The sequence below is a fragment of the Brienomyrus brachyistius genome, chromosome 2 (assembly GCF_023856365.1).
Source record: "Brienomyrus brachyistius isolate T26 chromosome 2, BBRACH_0.4, whole genome shotgun sequence".
NCBI classification, from domain to species: domain Eukaryota; kingdom Metazoa; phylum Chordata; class Actinopteri; order Osteoglossiformes; family Mormyridae; genus Brienomyrus; species Brienomyrus brachyistius.
The window spans coordinates 6,176,272-6,196,960 of NC_064534.1; the positions used below are offsets into that span (position 1 = coordinate 6,176,272).

The 20,689-nt window shown below is 44.7% G+C and overlaps 2 protein-coding genes across 8 annotated transcripts in view; both read left to right on the forward strand.

Annotated features, from left to right (window-relative positions):
- Window positions 1-1,411: 1,411 nt before the first annotated feature.
- On the forward strand, window positions 1,412-14,940 carry slc1a3a (solute carrier family 1 member 3a). The gene is made up of 10 exons (XM_048998348.1): window positions 1,412-1,648; window positions 2,734-2,942; window positions 4,242-4,379; window positions 7,299-7,503; window positions 7,731-7,773; window positions 8,218-8,489; window positions 9,232-9,465; window positions 9,983-10,177; window positions 10,923-11,057; window positions 12,678-14,940. Exons 2-10 carry the CDS (start codon window positions 2,762-2,764, stop codon window positions 12,877-12,879), a joined length of 1,605 nt encoding a protein of 534 aa, XP_048854305.1. The 5' UTR covers window positions 1,412-1,648; window positions 2,734-2,761; the 3' UTR covers window positions 12,880-14,940.
- A 4,782-nt stretch (window positions 14,941-19,722) lies between these two features.
- The window catches only part of nipbla (NIPBL cohesin loading factor a), a 47,092-nt gene continuing 46,125 nt past the window's right edge, over window positions 19,723-20,689 (forward strand). For 3 of the 7 annotated variants that reach the window (XM_048998233.1, XM_048998258.1, XM_048998263.1), the window contains exon 1: window positions 19,724-20,157. The gene's annotated coding sequence lies outside the window, so the exon portion shown is untranslated. Of the gene's footprint in view, window positions 20,158-20,182; window positions 20,446-20,689 lie in introns of those variants that run through there. The other 4 variants (XM_048998268.1, XM_048998270.1, XM_048998250.1 and 1 more) reach the window with 3 other exon arrangements.

Genomic DNA, 20,689 nt, shown 5'->3' on the forward strand with positions numbered 1-20,689 from the left:
AGAGAGGGAGACGGGCTGGCATATGTAGGAGAGAGGGAGACGGGCTGGCATATGTAGGAGAGAGGGAGACGGGCTGGCATATGTAGGAGAGAGGGAGACGGGCTGGCATATGAAGGAGAGAGGGAGACGGGCTGGCATATGTAGGAGAGAGGGAGACGGGCTGGCATATGTAGGAGAGAGGGAGACGGGCTGGCATATGTAGGAGAGAGGGAGACGGGCTGGCATATGTAGGAGAGAGGGAGACGGGCTGGCTTATATAGGAGAGAGGGAGACGGGCTGGCATATGTAGGAGAGAGGGAGACGGGCTGGCATATGTAGGAGAGAGGGAGACGGGCTGGCATATGTAGGAGAGAGGGAGACGGGCTGGCATATGTAGGAGAGAGGGAGACGGGCTGGCATATGTAGGAGAGAGGGAGACGGGCTGGCATATGAAGGAGAGAGGGAGACGGGCTGGCATATGTAGGAGAGAGGGAGACGGGCTGGCATATGTAGGAGAGAGGGAGACGGGCTGGCATATGTAGGAGAGAGGGAGACGGGCTGGCATATGTAGGAGAGAGGGAGACGGGCTGGCATATGTAGGAGAGAGGGAGACGGGCTGGCATATGTAGGAGAGAGGGAGACGGGCTGGCATATGTAGGAGAGAGGGAGACGGGCTGGCATATGAAGGAGAGAGGGAGACGGGCTGGCATATGTAGGAGAGAGGGAGACGGGCTGGCATATGTAGGAGAGAGGGAGACGGGCTGGCATATGTAGGAGAGAGGGAGACGGGCTGGCATATGTAGGAGAGAGGGAGACGGGCTGGCATATGAAGGAGAGAGGGAGACGGGCTGGCATATGTAGGAGAGAGGGAGACGGGCTGGCATATGTAGGAGAGAGGGAGACGGGCTGGCATATGTAGGAGAGAGGGAGACGGGCTGGCATATGTAGGAGAGAGGGAGACGGGCTGGCTTATGTAGGAGAGAGGGAGACGGGCTGGCATATGTAGGAGAGAGGGAGACGGGCTGGCATATGTAGGAGAGAGGGAGACGGGCTGGCATATGTAGGAGAGAGGGAGACGGGCTGGCATATGTAGGAGAGAGGGAGACGGGCTGGCATATGTAGGAGAGAGGGAGACGGGCTGGCATATGTAGGAGAGAGGGAGACGGGCTGGTATATGTAGGAGAGAGGGAGACGGGCTGGTATATGTAGGAGAGAGGGAGACGGGCTGGTATATGTAGGAGAGAGGGAGACGGGCTGGCACGTTCTCCACATTCTCTCAGCTCCTTCCTCCTTGAGCCACATCATCCACTACCTCGAGGGAGGCTTTTCCTCGCCTCATTCCTGCTCCGTCCCCAGGGTTTGGGCGGAACTTCTCCTCCCACTGCCGTGTGGCCTGCGTGTGACTGTGACCGTCTCTCAGAGTGCTCACAATCTTCCCTCCTGGCCACACCTCTACACAACTCCCTGCGTTCTGCGTACAGGCCCCCCCACCTCCATTCTCCACTCTACTACTCCGCCGCTACTTGACTTCTGTTTCTCCTCTCTTCTCCTCTCCTCTCCTCTCCTCTCTCAGTAACAGCCTTCAGGTCTGAAGACAGCCCAAATTTCTCCAGGAAGGGGACAGTCTAGGGAAACAGTCCTTCACTCTTCATTTTTACAGGTGATAAGGGTCAGTATAGATTTCCTTTATTATTCTCGAATGTTAGTTACCTGCTGTGTGTGGGTGTGTCCATGTTTCTCTGCAGGGGGGTCTAATGCCTGCATTGTTTATATGGCCAAATATCTTTAATTTGATTTATTTTGTTACATTTGTTGCATGTCACTGGCATTATTTCATTTGATACTTTTGGTTAAATTTGTTGCATGTTCCTTGCATATTTATATAGCCAGCTTTCCTTCAGTTTATTCATTTAATAAAATTTGTTGCATTTGTTGCATGTCTCTTGCATTATTCATATGGCCAAATTCTTTCATTTGATTCGTTTAATTAAATCTGTTGATTTCAGCTGCCAGACTTTTTATAAAAGTGTCTGTATGGTCACATTTAAATTAGATTTGGACATTCTTGGGTACTTGTAAGAGAAGTATACATATGAATATAGCAAAAATGTAGCGCACATGTGAATGTTGTATATAGGTGAACCTGAGGCGCTGACGCTGGACTCGATGTTGGCCTTTTTGATGCTTAGTGTTCCGGAAGTTACAAAATTAATGCATTACAGACAGTTCAGGTCCAGAAAGTAGAAATTCAGACCAAGATTTTGTTTCAACTGACCAGTTGAGTCCTCTGTGACTGTGACCCTTTATGCTGAACTGGTTGGTTGAAACAAAACCTAGGTCTGGATTTGTACTCTCTGGATCTGAACTGACTGTAATTGATTACTTTTCTAAGTAACTTCCGCAGCACTGTTAGTACTGCAGTAGTTCGGTGGATGTTGAACTTAATCGTACTGTAAGTACTACTAAAGAGACAGGTTGGACTTACTTGTACTGTGTGTAAGAACAACCAGGTGGATAGTGTCTATGCTGTTGCAGGTTGTGTAGTTAGAATGGAATATTGTAGCCATTCTGGGGCTGTAGGCATGGTTGGATGGATAGGTAGATAGATACCACACTGGAGCAGTCTGGAGTGTAGCATCATTAATCATGTTAGTTGGGTTCCAGACCTCATACGCACCAAGGCACTACCTAATGACAATGGCTGCTCAGAGGGTTCACTGTTTAAGGAAGCTCCATGTTGTGATGATGGACCAGGACTGAGTAGCCGCCGGGGGTGCCAGCCATGGCCCGGAGCAACGGGGAGGATCCGCGGGCGATGAGCCGTATGGAGCTCATCAGACAGGGTCTCCAGCTGAGCCAATTGAAGGCCAAGAAGACAGTGAAGAACATGACCAAGAACGACGTCAAGAACTTCATGAAGAGGAATGCATTCGTCATGTTCACGGTCGCCGCGGTGCTGTTTGGTGAGTGTTTTACACGAGAGCATCGATTTGGATATGGAGGGTAGTTACATGTCCCAACCAATACTGCGGGAGTGCCATATGTTTTTATTGCGGCCAGGAGTTAAGGCTGGTTTGGCCCCCATCGATGTTGACGCTAAACCTTCACTGTTGGATTCATGCGTCCTAAAGACCTAAAGAACATTTTGGTTACTGTATATCCAAGGTCTGACCCCAAACACACACATGCGCACACACACACAGGTTTGTAATTATATCTTTGTTGGGACCCTCCATTCATTTCTATGGGGAAAACTCTAATCCCAACATGACGACCTTAACCCCTACCCAGCCCTAACCTTAACCATAAGTAACCAAACAAAATCAAGACTTTTGGCATTTTTAGTTATTTGATTGCATTCACAAATCTTTGTAGGGACCTGAAAAATGGTCATTACATTTGGTCCCCACAATGTAATATAAATATAATACACACACACACACACACATGCATATTGGGCCCCCAACTCAGACAAATCCAACTATTTTCCAATTTTTTAGGGCCCTTGTCATTCAGGGGCCCTTGGAATTGTCCTGTCTTCTCACCCCCCCCCCCCCCAACACGGTGCCCCTGCATATGTACACACTCAGTCACTGGGGAGGGACCTTTTTGTTTAAGGACAATTATATTTATAACTCTCAGGGTTTTTCAGTTATTCTTCCTCCATGTATGAAATGCAGCTCTGTCTGTAGGAGACAAAAAAACGTTTAAAAGGTAAAAAAAAAACCTATAATTGACCAATTGATGGTCAAAATGTATCAGTTTCGTCACGTCAAAGCCATCGCAAAGTAACCCTCATTATTTACAGTAACTATTCAATATCCGTGCATTTGCTGACTCAACCAGTTGCATGCAATGTATGCTAATCAATATCTCATCAAGTTATTTTACTAATTAAGTTGATTGATTAAATGGTGAACAAATAGGAGAGTCTTGGAAAGCAAAGCAGTCTTCTTCTAGCCATCTGTAACTTTTTGTAGAGCAGAAAAACTCTCATTCTTTTTATCGTGTTGCTGTTCCTTTGCATATATTCTGATATTTCTTTGACTGCTTAAAACTTTGTACATTACTGTATTTTATCTGTTTAAAGTTGCAACTATTATATAGCTGCCCTGCACAATGATTGTAGGACTAACTGGCCATCCCAGCACAATGAGTCCATCACCAGTTATAGGTCCCTGTACTGATCATTTAGGCAGAACTATAATGTAATATAATTTTTAAGGACATCAGTCCTTAACCTGGTGTGTCTGTTTCTCTAGGCATAATACTGGGGTTTTCCTTGCGGCCGCTGAAGATGTCGTACCGTGAGGTGAAGTACTTCTCCTTCCCTGGTGAGATGTTGATGCGTATGCTGCAGATGTTAGTGCTCCCCCTGCTGGTGTCCAGTCTTATTACAGGTAAGTGCAGCTGTCTCTCAGACAGTTATTTAGTTGTAAACAGCACTGATTACAACACTGGTGTAAAATGCATCAGTGGCCAAAAAAGGATTTTAATACTGTGCATTTAATTATATTTGTGACTTCACTTGCTATTTTTGTTTAAGAGTTTGCTTAATGGACTTGGAGACACAGAAGCGCAAATGTAGGACCAGTTCGTCTTTGACAGAAACCATACAGTTGCAGTTCTGTGCTGACTTGTGGTAACAGCAGTAGAGATTTCATCCTGACCCTTTTGTAAATATAGCACATCTAGAACAATCTGATTCTATATTCTAATGAACAGCACAGAGAAGGTATTCAGACCCTCAAACATATATTGTTTAAAAGATATTTTATGAGAATGTAATTAAGGTTCGACTGACGATAATTTTAATGAGGGGACTGTTGTTTCTGACCAGTAAAGAACTGGCACCGTTTCAATTCCAAGAACAAATTTTTTACTGGCTTTTCTCGGGGCTGCTGCTTGGTATGGCGATCAACAGATTGTGAGATGATTTGATATCCCAGCATTTCCGATGCACCATAGAAACATGCCTATCCTACCAGACGCCTTTTGGCAGCTTCTTAGTATGAAACATTTCTCTGTTTGCCCTTACATTTAAAATGAAACACACTTAACTGTTTAATTCTCTCTTAAATGCTGCTACTACTTTGACATTTTGAAAGGCGACTCCTTGGTAGACGCTGGGGACAATCTCTCTCCCTGATGCTTATTCTGCTTGTAGGATGGAATATTAGGCATGAATTTCACAAGGAATAGATGCGTCCTCACCAGTACCCATGAATACTTTATGTTAAAACAAAAGCCAGCCAATAATGAATAATTCTAGATGGAAAAAAAAGGTGGTTTATGTCAAAGACTTTGGGAATGACTAAGTCAGATATGGATAGAATTTGATTGACTTCACTGACTCTGCAGGACCACACTTGGTTGAGAAGATTAGAGGCTAAAGGTTAGAGATGGACGCAGCTACAGAACACAGAGGTCCTATTCACCTAGTTCCTGCATGAAAATGAGGGCTTGACCGTGCCTGGAGTAGCCAGGAGAAAGATCACCAAATTAAACCCAGGGCTGGTTTCCGGGGGGGGGGGGTGAGGACTAGTAGAATGCAATCTCCAGCATCAAAGGCATCAACGTACCTCAAAGTTTCATTACGAAACTTCAATACGAAAGCGTGAGACCTGAGTTTTGTCGAGTGTTCTGGGGAATGTCCTACTTTCCCCCGAAAAAGGGGCTACCTCCATCTTAACTGAAGAAACCTTTGTTCAGCATTAAAGCAAATTGCCAAATTGTCTGTCTGAATATGCCCGTGAGCTCACGTTTTCCCAGGCCTTTTCCATTGCCCTGGGCTACAGGCAAGCTGAACAGGCAAGGCTTTATGCTGTATCGAGTGAGGCTCACCGGCCGGGCTCTGTAAGCAGAACAAGGTCAGCGGTAGTATGTAGCATTATGTCAATTATCTGGGGCAGCATTAGTTAGTAACACAGACATATTTAATACTGTGCATTATATAACAAACTCGCTAAGACGTTTCGGATTTCAATTACATTGTAAAATTGAAAAAAAAAAAATTGGTCTGGATTTCAGCGAAGGTCTAATTAGTTGTCGTATTCTGGCAATGAATGACTGGATGCCTGTGTACTTGGGAGGACGTCTCCTCACCTGAAGCTGCGAGGCCTGAGATGTGAGCTCAGGCATATACAGAAAGGCAGTCTGGCATTTCGTTTTAATGCGGGAAAGCGGTTTCTATTAAGATGGAATGAGTCCCTGTTCTGAAAACTAGGTCATTCCCAAACCACACGACAAAATTCAATTCTGACACTTTATTTTTCCTTTTCTGAATGTCAGCATCAGTGTTGTTAATATCTGAGATTTGTTAATATCTGAGCGTGATAAGTAGGTACTAGGTTCTCCTCTGAACGTCACCTTGCCAAATGCAAACGAGCTGGTGACTAGTGAATCCAACATTGGAGCTCCAAGGAATCCCATCCTTTTGTAACCTTGGAAACTCCGGCTGCAGAATTTATTATTGTTGATGCTTAATCTTCAATGGGAACAGTGGGGCCAGGAAGGATGGGCAAAGAGATGGAGAAAGCCAACAACTGATCATTCCAGTGGATAATTTGGAATATTCTCTAGGAACCCATAAATTTTTTTTTGGGGGGGGGGGTTCCTGGGATGTGCTGCTGGATCACCATAGGGAGGTCAGGTGGGCAGCGTCGAGCGCCACTGAGCCCAGGGCAGCAAAAACATATTTCTAAAATTCTTATATAAGTGGCAGCAGATGTTGGCCTTGATGTTACCAGTGGGGCCATGGCGGAAGCGCAGTCAGGGGCGAGGAAGAGGAGGGAAGCGGGAATGGGGCAGGGCCATGGCGGAAACGCAGTCAGGGGTGAGGAAGAGGAGGGAAGCGGGAATGGGGCAGGACCAGGGTCACGGGGGGAGCCTATGCTGGAGGCTAGAGACGCAAGACAGGGAACAACCCAGGATGGTGCACCAAACCATGGCAGGGCACAGTCACACACCCCACCTGTCCCTCATTTATGAAAAAGGACAACAGCTGGTGTGGTTGGACCTGAACCTGATACCGTCAGCAGTCCAGGGCCTGTCTTGGTTTCTTTACTCTTGATTCACATTGCCTAGCCCCCTCCTCTCAGTGTAATGCCTGCTTTATCCCTCCTAGCTCCTTCTGAGGCGCTGCATTGATCCTGTCTTTGCTCCGTCTCCAATGAACCAGTAAATCTCCTTCAAATTCAAAATTCATCGCCATGCCCATAGGCAGGAGAGCGAGACCTCGGCCCCTGCTAGGCCTCCTTGAGCCCCCAGACGGCGTAGGCAGCGTCTCAGCCGGTCTCTCTCACTACGCCTCCTGCCAGGCATGGCGGCGCTGGACAGCCGGTCGTCGGGCAAGATGGGGGTGCGGGCCGTGGTGTACTACATGACCACCACCTTCGTGGCCGTCTTCATCGGGATCATCATGGTGCTCATCATCCACCCGGGGAAGGGCTCCAAGGCTGAGTTTGGCAAGCAGCAGAAGATCGAGCAAGTCAGCCCTGCTGACGCCTTCCTGGACCTCATCAGGTACCAAACCCAGCTCCTGCTTCCTCTAACACTACAGGCTGAGAGCTGCCCTGCATGAAGCTGACAGACTCTTTGCTGCCTCTCCTTTCTTCAGTTTTTAGGCCTCCTTTCCTCATTTTTTCCCTGTAATCAATTCCCATCTACTAGATCTCTTTTCACCAGTTTTCCCTTTGCCATACTGGCTGCTTCCTGTCTTATTTTATTCCCTGTTCTGTTTTATATTTCAGAAACATGTTTCCTCCAAACCTGGTACAGGCCTGTACTCAGCAGGTAAAACACACACTTTCCCCTTTTCTGTCTTCTTTCATCGTCTTTTCCTTCCCCTTCTCCTTACTGCCCGGTCAGACTGAGCTTGCAAATAACTCCACCAAGAGGAAATCACATGATACCAGGGAGTCACGTCCCTGTAAAAGCCTCGATAATTATAACTGCAGTTAGTGACCTTGTTTATTTAAAAATTTATATAAAGCTCCTAGTTGGAACAGCCCAGCTTGTAAAATAGTGAAAAGTCAGTGTCTGTTCTGAAAATAGTAAAGTAAGCATTGAATTAAACAGACGAATAGCAACCCAGTGCCTCCTCTTTGTAGAAGGATATTACAGTCAGTCTTGCTAGAGTACACCTTCATTAACCAGCAAATGAACAAAATACATTTATACTGAGCCCCAGTTTGGACGTTTTGTCTTTAATGTGATTCCTTGTCTCTATTCTTTCAGTTTAAGACACAGTATGGGAAGAGGGTGGTGCACGTGAAGGTGACGGTGAACGACACCATCTTCAACATGACCAACATCACGCAGGAAGTGATACGTGAGGAGGTGGTGCCTCTGCCGGGCAGTGTGAACGGTCTGAACGCGCTGGGCCTGGTGGTCTTCTCCATGTGCTTTGGCCTGATCATCGGCAACATGAAGGAGCAGGGCCAAGGACTGAGGGACTTCTTCGACTGCCTCAACGAGGCCATCATGAAGCTAGTGGCCGTCATAATGTGGTGAGTGAATCGACAGGCCCGATAAGTCTGTGTGGGAGGTACAGGCAGGCATTTGACGGTCGTTTGCGTAGGAGGTGGTGGAGGAAGCAGATCTGGAGCAGGTCTTAGCTTAACGACCCAAGAAAGGAATGGCATTTGTAACCCAAACAATCATCCGGATTTACTTCATAATCACGTAAATGCCATCCATCCATTTTCTATAACCGCTTGTTCTATTCACGAGGGGTCTTTAGCCAATCCCAGAGGCTAAGGACGCAAGGCAGAGAACAACCCAGGATGGGACACCAGCCCATCGCAGAGCATACTCACACACCATTTATACTTACAAGCAATTTGGGAACTCAAATTAGCCTCAGTATGTTTTCGGACTATAGGGGGAAACCCCACAATGACACGGGCAGAAGATGCCAACTCCACAAACATGGAGCCATAGTGGAGACTCAAACCCTGGTCCTAGAGGTGTGAGGCAACAGTGCTAATCACTGCACCACCGTGCCACCTGACATAAATAAAACAATGAAAATGTGATATTACACTTTAGACAGCATAATAGGGTCAAGATGAAGGGAAAGTCAATGTTTTTTGGTCACTGTGGACTCGATGGTTGTGATGACAGTGAAGTGCAATAAGTGTAATAATTGAATCCATCAGTGACTAAAGTAGTGTTGTGTATTTCCTGGAGGGAGAGATAAACTGGGAACATGCTTGTTTTTCCTCCTGGCCTGCCGCCCACCTTCCACAGGTATGCACCCATTGGCATCTTGTTCCTGATCGCGGGGAAGATCGTGGAGATGGACGACCTGACATCCATGGGTGGCCAGCTGGGAATGTACACCATCACGGTCATCCTCGGCCTCTTCATCCACGGGGTCATGGTTCTGCCTTCCTTGTACTTCCTCATCACGCGAAAGAACCCTTTTATCTTCATCGCTGGACTCCTGCAGGCCCTCATCACTGCCCTGGGCACGTCGTCCAGGTAGGTATCCCCACACTCTCCAGGTCCCCCCTCACCCTGTATTCGATTAACCCTGGTTCCAGGAAAAAAAAAATCCTAATTGTCCCACAAAAGAAAAGTGGAATTTTGCTTCAAATCAAGGTAGTGATTTTCAGAGGTGCCAAGTTCAGGTTCAGAGAGTACAAATCAAGACCAAGTTTTCGTTTCAGCCAACCAATTGAGTGAGAAAGTGACTCAGAATTTATACTCAACTGGTTGATGAAACAAAAACCTGGTCTGGATTTTTACTTTCGGAACCTGAACTTTCCACCTCTGGCGATTTTGTGAGGACTGGTTGTGTCGGGTAAAGTTCCTGGTCTCAGTTCCCCAAGCCATCAAGTAGTTTGTGCGTACAGAGACCTATAAGATACCTGTGTTTAGGATTCTTATAACATGACCTCGCCTGTCACGATTCCTACATATTTAACCTGACCCTGACGCCTCCATCTTCACTATTCAAATGACCCCCCCCCCGCTGGCTGATCTTCGTGCTGCTCAGTTCCGCCACACTGCCCATCACCTTCAAGTGCCTGGAGGTGAACAACAACGTGGACAAACGCGTGACTCGCTTCGTGCTGCCTGTGGGCGCCACCATCAACATGGACGGCACCGCGCTGTATGAGGCCCTGGCTGCCATCTTCATCGCCCAGGTCAACAACGTGGAGATGAACTTTGGTCAGATCATCACCATCAGGTAAAGGCATTTATGTGCATTGCACAGGCCGTAAAATCCACCTTTGGTTTAATATTTGTATCTCCTTCATATTTTAACTGCAGACTCTTTAGATATCTTACAGTTGAAGAGAATGTTGGGCCCGATATTTGGACAACACTTCTGCCTCCTGGTGTGCAGTAGTCAGTTTGTTTTGGCTGGTCTAAGTGTTTGTTGTTGATTTGTTTATTTGCTTGTTCTCGTGTTCAGCGGTAGAGCGGGTGCTTTGTGAGTTACGGGAAATTATTTATAAGTGAGAGCCTTGCAATCTGATACTTTGGTGTATTAGAGAAATGTGAATCTGACAATTCAGAATCGTTACAGACACGTGGTTATTATGTGATTTGGCTGTAATGATGAGTTCATTGTAACATCGCAATGATCACTTAAGTGTTACAAACAGGGATGGCGCTAGAGAGTAGGGGACCCATGGAAACGTATCACATTAGCCCCCAAACATTAGGCCCCTGTCACTCGGGGGGGGCTTGGAATCCTTCTAAGTTTCCCCTCCTATACGACGCCCCTGATTAAAAAACGTATGACAGTGATGTAATTGTGCCTGTAATGATGAGGTCAGTGTGACAGTACATGTTGACATAAGTGTTTCAGACAGTATGAGGTTGACGTGACCAAGTAATGACGACAACGCTGGCGGTGTGCGTGTGACACTGTAAATGTGAGCTAAATGAACACCATGCCCCTGACCCAGCTTTTCATTGGCCAACAGTATTACGGCGACGGCAGCCAGCATTGGCGCAGCTGGAATACCTCAGGCTGGACTGGTCACCATGGTGATTGTGCTGACCTCAGTGGGACTGCCCACAGATGACATCACCCTCATCATCGCAGTTGATTGGTTTTTGTAAGTGCACCAGCCTGTCCTCCACACATACGGAGAACTACACAATACACATGATGGTACTCAAATAGGGGAAATTTCCACAAAATAACTTCTTATGTATTGGAAACTAGTAACATTACCCTATTCGAAGGCAATAGCACACAAACTGTGTGGATCCGGATGGCTGCGTGGCGTCAGCCTGCAGCTCAGAGAGAGGCCTGTTTGTCGCTAAGGCTAGGTGTTCCCTCCGAGTGCTATCGCCACAGCTCCGATGACACACTTCACCACCAGCCCCAGAGTCCTGCTCCATATTTGTCTTTTTTCACTTTTGCATTTTAGCAATTTATGTTAACACAGAAACATAATTAGCTGGCCCAAATTCATTGCTTCAATTAAAATTCCCTTCCCCACATGTTACAGGGATAATTAGAAAAAGGAACAATGCTGGTTACATCTTTAAAGTAGGATAGACAAATTTCAGAGCACTTCTACATCCAATGCTGAATAAAAACTCATTTCCTGTTGTACCAGTTGCAATTTAATGTGCTACAGTAATATTGTCTCATGATACTTAAAAACTTAAAAATCACACTTCAACTAGCTTATTCGGCAAAAAGATTAAAGAAATGTTTACAAATGTTTTGGTCCCTACTTTCCAGGAAAGCAGCCTGCGTTTCACCTGTGCCACCAAACCCCAAGCAGTGTTATACACTCTTCCCAGATCACCACTGTTCCATAACACATACATGTATCTTTGGGGTCGCTGATGAGGACAAACATGAGCCTTGGATGTCATTCCTTGCACTGAACTGAGGATCTCACCTTGTGTCCTTGCCAAACTGTTGAAAAATAAAAAAGCATCTGTGTGCTCCCTGTGTTCTCTGTGTGCTCCCTGTGTTCTGTGTGCTCTTTGCATTCCTTGTGCTCTCAGTGTGGTCCCTGTGTTCTCTGTGTGCTCCCTGTGTTCCATGAGCTCTTTGCATTCCCTGTGCTCTCAGTGTGCTCCCTGTGTTCTCTGTGTGCTCCCTGTGCTTTCTGTGTGCTCCCTGTGTTCCATGTGCTCTTTGCATTCTGTGTGCTCTCAGTGTGCTCCCTGTGCTCTCTGTGTGGTCCCTGTGCTCTCAGTGTGCTCCCTGTGCTCTCTGTGTGCTCCCTGTGTCCCATGAGCTCTTTGCATTCCCTGTGCTCTCAGTGTGCTCCCTCTGCTCCCTGTGTGCTCCCTGTGCTCTCTGTGTGCTCCCTGTGTTCTGTGTGCTCTTTGCATTCTGTATACTCCCTGTGTTCCCTGTACTCCCTGTGCTCCCTGTGTACCCTCTTTATTTTGTTTGTCCCCTGGGTTTCAAGTGCTCCATGTTCTCCCTGTGTTCTTCGTGCTTTCTCTGTGCTCCTTGTGTTTTGTGTGCCACCTGGGTTCTGTGTGCTCTGTCTGTTCCCTGTGCTCTCTGTGTGCTCCCTGTGTTCTGCATCTGTTTCATGTGAGCAGTTTTTTTTTGTTTATTGTTTAAAAAAATTTGAAATAAAGCCATTTAAGGACTAGTGATCTTGATGACTGTACCTTCACCATCTTACATTTTACTCCTCTCTCTATCACCACCCTCCTCCCTCATCCCTCTTTCCTCCTGCTGCTGCATCTGCTCACAGGGACCGCTTGCGCACCACCACCAATGTGCTGGGGGACTCAATCGGGGCAGGCATCGTGGAGTACCTGTCCCGAGATGAGCTTGAGGACAATGACGTGGAGATGGGCAACTCGGTGGTGGAAGAGAGGCAGGGGAGGAAGCCATACCGGCTCATCACCCAGGACGACTACACAAAAGCGCGCAGCAGTGACTCCAAGATGTAGTCCTGCCTACACTGTGAGCCGTACTCCGTACTGCACTCGTTTATGCAGTGCGCACCCAGTCACGCGCTTCTTCCCAAATCCAGGGTGTGCGGTGGCTGGGATTATTTTTCTTAATAGTCACGACAAAAAAATACTCATCCTCCTAAAATTAATTATCAACTTGCTGCAAAATTACCTAGAAATTTTTCAGCAGTAACATAACAGCACCTGGCACCCAAAGGGAGACCAAAAGAATCCTGGGAGATTTTTGAGAAAAGTGATTGAGATACCAGTGTTGTTGTGCAGATTTATTTATTTTCCTATACAGATTGTGTTTCTCTTCCTGAAAACACTTTTCTGCTTTCATCGATTATTTAATGACAGGAAAGGTAAATAAAGGATTTGCTCTTTAGCTTTAAGGGGACTTATGAAGGACACTGTACAGCGGTCAGGTCAGTTTTTTGCTAAGTGGTTCCGGGTGATGCAGCTGAAAATCTGCCCGGCAGCACAGAACTCGCCTATGGACCATGACGCATTTGATTGTATCTATCTTAATAAGTCATGGATTTGAATAGACATTGGTGGATTTTCTTTTTTTTAAATAGGTTCTGAGAAGTGAATTAGACTAATGCTGCATTTGCTAAAGGTTGTACAGTTTGTCTGTTTATCCCTGCAGTGGTTAGGCCTAGGTGGTGTCATTATTTAGGAGTAATCTCCGTCCTTTTCTCGTGTATTAGCCAGTCGCACAGCAGAAGTGAAGTGGACTCCATACAGAGTGCACTTGACTTGTAATGTGACATTATTGTGTCACGCGAATATTTAAAGACTCAGCTTGCGCTGCATCAAACTTCAAGTTGACTTTAATGGCATTATAAAGGTTTCTTTTGGACATCAGAGTGGCGTCGCCTCTTCTAGATGATACCCTGGGCCAGAGCTGACTGTAGGATTGTCATTCAGTGACTCGGGTGTTGTAAGGGTTTCAGCTACCTAGGTGTTTTAATACCGGAACATTCCAACTGAAGAGTTTGGAGCACGCTGTAAAGATCTGGGGATGAGGTTGGCCTGCAGTCAAATGGGCCAACTAAAAACCTGCAGCCCTGGAAGCACGAGGTGGAACTGCCCCTCTGAGTCACTGCTTTGCGGAAGCCCATGTGCCTGAAGGACGTTACCACGTCTGTTTTGTCGGCGTGTCAGGAAAATTCTTACCCTTGCTAAGAAACATAAGCAGACGTCATCCAGAGAAATCGACGTGTCCTCATTCTGCGGCACATTGGGCTTCCCAGATGGTGCGCTGCCGTCGATAAATATCTTACTGAGGTGGCAGCAATTTCTAGGTCATTTTTGTTGGATTCTTGAATTTTTTTTGTGTCTGTGTTAAAGATAAGCGAGTTTTGCAGTATGTATTTTTTTCAAAGACTGCTTAATAATTTTTAAGCACCTTAATAAACTCAACGATTCATTATTCCTAATTAAACAGAACATGCATTACTTTAAAAAAGGAGTAAAATAGACCGAATTAAGGTTTTATCTGGGTTTCGCATGTGTGACATTTCTCAACAGGTCTTTAAATGTTAGTGTGGGATTAGGGCTGACTACTTAGATGAAAAGTGCTGACCAGTGTAACAGTGGCTTTCCCCCCACTGGTCAAAACATACTCCTTGGATGAAAATCAGCTGTTTGACCAATGTACCACTGGATATACCTCGCAGAAGTAGAAGAACAGTGAAACGATCTGTAAGGTGTATGGTTATTGCAGCAGCCAAGCCACAGCATTCATAGAACCAGGGAACCAGGAAATAGGTTCTATGGAAGGCATGGTTCTGGAGGTTAGGAGACGGCTCCCCCATACACGCAGTGTGCCCCCACAATTCAGCTCTGCAGGATCGAGTCCTCGCTTTACAAACGGACCAAGTGGCCTCTACCAGGCAAGATGAAGATCCTCATTCACATTAGCTGCTTTTCCTTACGTCTCTCTCATCAGCTTATCTAGTTTACGCCACTATTTTCTATTCTTGTGCTGCACTAGATGGATTCGGTTCAGTTTAATGTGGATTCTGTGACACTAAGACCAGTGTGCAAAAATATTAAATAAAAAATGTTCTGTGTTTTTATTGTGTGAGTAAATTAGTGCTTTAAAAATCATTTTATTGTCCTTTAATGTTTTGTTATTTTGCAAAGTATTGTGGTGTGTACGAATTGTGTTGAAATTGTTTATATAGATATTGTAGATACTAATGTACATAATATTTAGAGAACATAAACAATGATTTACTTAAGGATGTGTGGATGTAAATTTTAATGTCAAAAATGGAAGGTCGATACCTGCCCATCAGCTTTCTAGCACATCATTTCATGCCTGTATAAGACATAATTAATGGACAATGTAACTCATTCTTTGTTTTTTTTAATTATGTTAATTGTATTCTGGCTATTTTGTCAGTAGATATATAAAAATATTAATAAAACAAAAAAACACATCACAGTTGTCTCTGGTAAATTCAGTGGGTTATGTTTCACTTCATTACCTTTTTGCTCAGATGAATTTTGTTTCAAACCAAATTATCACCACATTGCATGTGTAAGAACACGTGTAGAGTAATTTATCACCATGAGCGAGGTCCTTTGATGTTATTCATTACACAAGACATGAAGGTTCTGATGCCATCCCAACAAGTGCCAAGCAGTTGGACCATTGAATAAAAATTCACCTGGATGGTTTCAGCAAATGTTGAATAAACGAAAATGCAAATTCGTAAGTAATAAGAGGCTTGGGAGAAACCAGCTGACAGAATGAGTCTGTTGAACAGGTAATATGCCCTCATTTGATAAGGCTGTACACAGACACTGTAGTCTACAGGCTACTAGATGCCCAGCCCAGAAGCAATTCTAGGGACACCAGGGGAACCCCTAGGAAAAAGAGCCCAAGGGGCCTCTAAAGCACCCCGCCTGTCATGGTAAAATTTATACCATTATTTTAGCATTTAATCTAAATTAATAATATCAACAAAGAGAATGTAACAAACACAATTCCTTTATTTTCACTTTACTGTGGAAAAACACAATACACAAATAAAGGAGATCTGTTGTTGCAATGTACTATGTAATCGGCTTAGCTTGGGTGCCCCAGGCAATCGCCTGCCGGCAGTCTTTTTTTTTCCTTTCAGCACAACATTAAACGTGCTGAGAAGTTTGTGCTAGTCATTTGTGTTTTTCACCAAATGAAATTTATTGTATAGAAGGGCTACAGCGAAAGGCTTCTGAGAAAAACGGATATGTATGCAGTTCTTTATATAATAGACCAAAACTAAAAAAAAAAAAAAAAAAAAAAAAAAAAAAAAAACACCAGCTGTTATATGGATTTCAGTGATAATGTTTTGTAAGGGCTTCGACTGTTCTTATCGTGAATCTCCAATGTTTCTGGACGCATCGCTGGCACCACACAAAGCACCTCAAAGCCTTTAGCCCAACTCGTGCCACATCTGAAACTTAGGCTTTGCCTCCCTCTTCAGGACAATCGTGTAATGACACGTTGCTGATTTGTTTAAAGTTTGTGGTCGCGTGACGCAGGTTATGGCGATTAATTTTGTCCTATCAAGCCCAGTCATTCTTCAGCAAAAGATCTATGCAGTAACAAGCAAGGTTCATTTGCCGTGCGAAGTATGAACAGTTACTTGGTATATAAAGGACACTTGACAGATACATGAAAAACTCATTCTGGAACTATCTCCACGAACTTTCAGAGGTACTTCGTATACCACTCATATATGACATGCTTTGACATGCAATGACATATGCCGCACTACTCATATCAAATGGCTTTTCACCATTGCTTACAGAAGGAGTTAAGATGATTAAATGGTAATATGCGTTGCATGGTTTCAGAGAAGGCTATTGTTCCGTGTGATTCCCCCAAAGTAACGGTTCCCCATCTTTTCATCTCCATGACCGGTTCATGCTACACAAAAACTTCCCTGGCTGGTGAAAGGCCGGGTTGGGGAGAGTGTGACGGTACCAGCAGATCAATGGGGGATCTCATCAATTTAACCACTTCCATTTTTTTCACATGCGAACAGAATGTGCGAATATGAAGGGTCGTGAAAAATTATATATAGTTCATTTTCGGAAATTAACCAATGCATCTGCAAAACACCCAGCATTCTGCAGCCTGGTGGAACACCAGTCACAGTCTCCTATCTCATCGAATGATTTTCCGTGTGAAGGCTGCAGGTCACATATGACCACGAGGAGACCTACATTTATGCCAGTGTTTCCCAACCCGATCCTTGGGGACCCACAGACAGTCCACATTTTTGATCCCTCCCAAAAACGCGGACTGTCTACAGATTGCAGAGGACCGGATTGGGAAACACTGCCATAGACTAATGCAGATCCACAGTGGCCAGTTTCACATGCAGGAATCGGATTCTACAGGCACGAGGCCCAGGCGAGGACTCAGACGCTTCGCTTCCTGTTGTGGGGTCATTAAAGGATGACTCACGCCCCTCCCCCCACAGGGTCACAAGTGCATGCAAATCCCATGTTCACAATGGCTCTGCTGTGCAAGGAACAGAAAGCCACACATGCAATGGTGACAAAAATGCTATCATTTATTATGTTTCTCCTCGGGTTTGGTCAACTGTGAAGCTTCTGTCATTCAGCCTTTATCAGTCTTTAACTTAATGCTGACCATGAATCCACAAAAGCCGCTTTCATTGCCTATCTTTAGTTGCATTTGTCTTTCAAGGCTTACACAGCTAAGTACGTTACTAATCACTACATAAACTCGCCACTAGGGGGCAGGTTTCTTCTAGTAATAAATGTGTGTAGTTTGCGGTGAATTTTGTCCTTTCAAACCGATCACATGTCTAAAAAACTAATTCCATTATGAAAAAATTCCATCTTTTAAAACTGTGTTACAGGATAGGATAAACGAAAAGTCTGAGAAATCTTTGTATTCCCCTTAAATTATAACTATAAATATTTAAAGAAAAGTGTTTTGATATTATTCCACGTAGCGTTCCTGAAACCTGTAGCATTCATTGTCGGAAATATGTAGACACGCGCGCGCACACACACATTCTTTTAACTAATTTCTCCCCTTCTGAGTGTTTTCTTAGTACTTATGGGTTTATTTTGTACACAACAATCTAGACTTTTTTCTTTGCATTGAATAAAGCATGTAATTCCTATAATTAAAATTAAATGATAAGGAAGAAACAATAAAATAGAATGTCACGATATCCTTACAGCTAACTCACAAAAACAACATCAGCGTACAAACAGATGTCTTTTCTTTTGTGTACTAGAATACAAAAATGATGGTGTAAGTAATAACTATACTGCTAATATCACACACACACACACATACATACACAAAATAAGGTGCTGGTAAGTTTGTAAGTAAATTCAGAGGCGAATTCACTGGTTTTCAGTGGTCTAAATGCACATAAATATGGATATTGCACATGTGAGGTATTGCATCAAAATGTTCAAGATCAGTGGCGTGTGATGGAGGTGGGGTAAAAACTGTTCCTCAGCCAGTCTACCAGATGGGAGTTTGTGTGAGAGGTATTTTTGTGTGAGAGGTTTGTGTGAAAGTAATAGTGATAATTATCAAGTTTAGGTTTCTTTTATGCCATAAAGCGGAGCAACATTTATCCACTATACAATAAACCATTCTGAGCAACTCACATGGTTTAAAATTCTACCCCATTACACAGCTGTCTTGCCAGATATCTGTTTCAGAGTGTAAAGCAACAGTCTTTTAATTGCTTTGCCCTTATTTAAATGAAAAATCCTACCGCAATTATGATTCCTTAACCAATACACCACATGTTGTGTCCTAACACAAAACTTCAGGTTCGTTTACAGGTGGAAATATCATTAAAGCAGATGTGAAGAGTTGTGGTTTTCAGCTTGTTTCGTAAACAGATAAACTGACAAAGTACTGAGCAGGTTATCTGTCTGCACCTGGAAGCAGTGGTTAGCATGCTAACGTACACTTTTCTTTCATTTATTGGTCTTTCAGCTGTATTCTGACTGCCTGAATTTAGACAGGAATGTACTAAATTCTTCCAGGTATTTATTGATATTCAATAAAACAGACACCTGCGATGGATTAGACAACAGCAAACATGTTCACATTCCACAAACAAGTTGAAAACAGAAAAAAAATCTGATCAATACACAGCCTATGGGGTTATACACATAATGGAGTGCCAGAACAAATGAAAATCGTGCTTAAAAATTGAACTTACAAAGCTTTATCCATGCCATAGGCTGCTTGTTGCTCAAATGCCAACTTCATAGGTATTGACAGTAAGGCAACGATATTTCAGTTTGAAATGGCTTAATTTTAAAAGCCAGATCCGATACAGCTTGAGCATAGGCAGGATAATCATTGCATAGACCAGCATTCTGTGATTGCCCTTTTCAGGAAGGTTCCACACAACGTTATACCAGCTTTTATACCGACATGTTACAATGGCAGACAAAAAAACAAAGGCAACATATTCATAAAAGGGAATTCTTATAATCAAAAGCAGTATGCCAAAATACACAACCTGTGTAGATATTTAGATTTTGACAGAATTTTGCAACAGAACGCATGAAGTTGGAAGCTACGTGACCAACAACACTAGAACTATCAGAACTATTGGATTTTGAACAATAAGTACCCAGACAACGAGCTGCCTCTTTTGCTGGGTGCACTTCCCCACTGTACACGGAAAAAGACGAGCTAATGAACGGAAGTGGATTCTTCAGAGTCATAGCCGATTGGTTCATCCAGGGTGAGTGGGAGTTTGTCCCCCTGCAGTTCTTCCGGTCGGCATTTTGTGCAGCGCTGGGGGGGGGGGGGAGAGAGAGAGAGAGAGAGTGTGAGCAAGCAAGAGAGAGCGAAAGAGAGAGAATCTGAAGTAGATCCGTCTTGACCATCTCGGGTGTCGTCATATTTTTTTTTTCCTCCCCGAAAATACCCAACGATATTTTTCTCTCTCCCGCCCCCCTTCCGCCGTTTCCTTCCCCTCAGGCGTGAAAGAAATCGGCGAATGTAGTGATCAGAGGAGTTCCCCCCTCGGTTGCCGCCGTTCGAGCCTACATGTTCTCTGCGAGGCTGAAGAGGGACGGACCTGCCCGAGCCGGATTGTTGTTGTTGTTATTCGCTGGTTTACACAGTTTCTGCGGAGCAGCCGCGAGAGCAGCGCGAGGGGAAGCCGCGAGAGCAGCGCGAGAGGCAGCGCGAGGCCGGACTTCCAACAATCTTTTTTTCTCCCAGTTTTTAATACCCCACAGCCAGAGGTAAACGGCCGGCCGGCCAGCCGCCCGTAAATGCACAACGGCGCCTTTATCGCCGCCTTTGAACGTTTCCGGTGCCTGCCTTAGATGCCATTTGAGGGGGAATCATCGCATTGGCGGGTCGGATTATGTGTCTTTTCCTTTATGGTTATTTTGCGTTTTGCCCGATGGGAGGCGTCGGGCTGCTGGTATGCCTTATACGTGGAGTCCGAGGATTCAGACAACCTGGAGAGGCCAAATCAGGCCGCTAAGAAACCATCCAGACGCCCTTTAAAATATTTATTTCTGCGGGTAAATAACCGGTGGTGTTTCTTCTCGCTTTTTCGCAGATTTATCGTTAGTGTTTGTATTCGATCGCTATTCCGACTAGCGACTTAGCTAGTTAGCTGTGTGATTCTAGCTCGTTAGCCACCTTCCCCGTAAAATGACTTTCACCAGAAGACTTAAATGTGTATACAGTTACAGAAGAGCAAAAATGGTTAAAGTCGTGAATTATGTCTATCATTTGCAGGCACGTACATTTGAGCATGTTTGA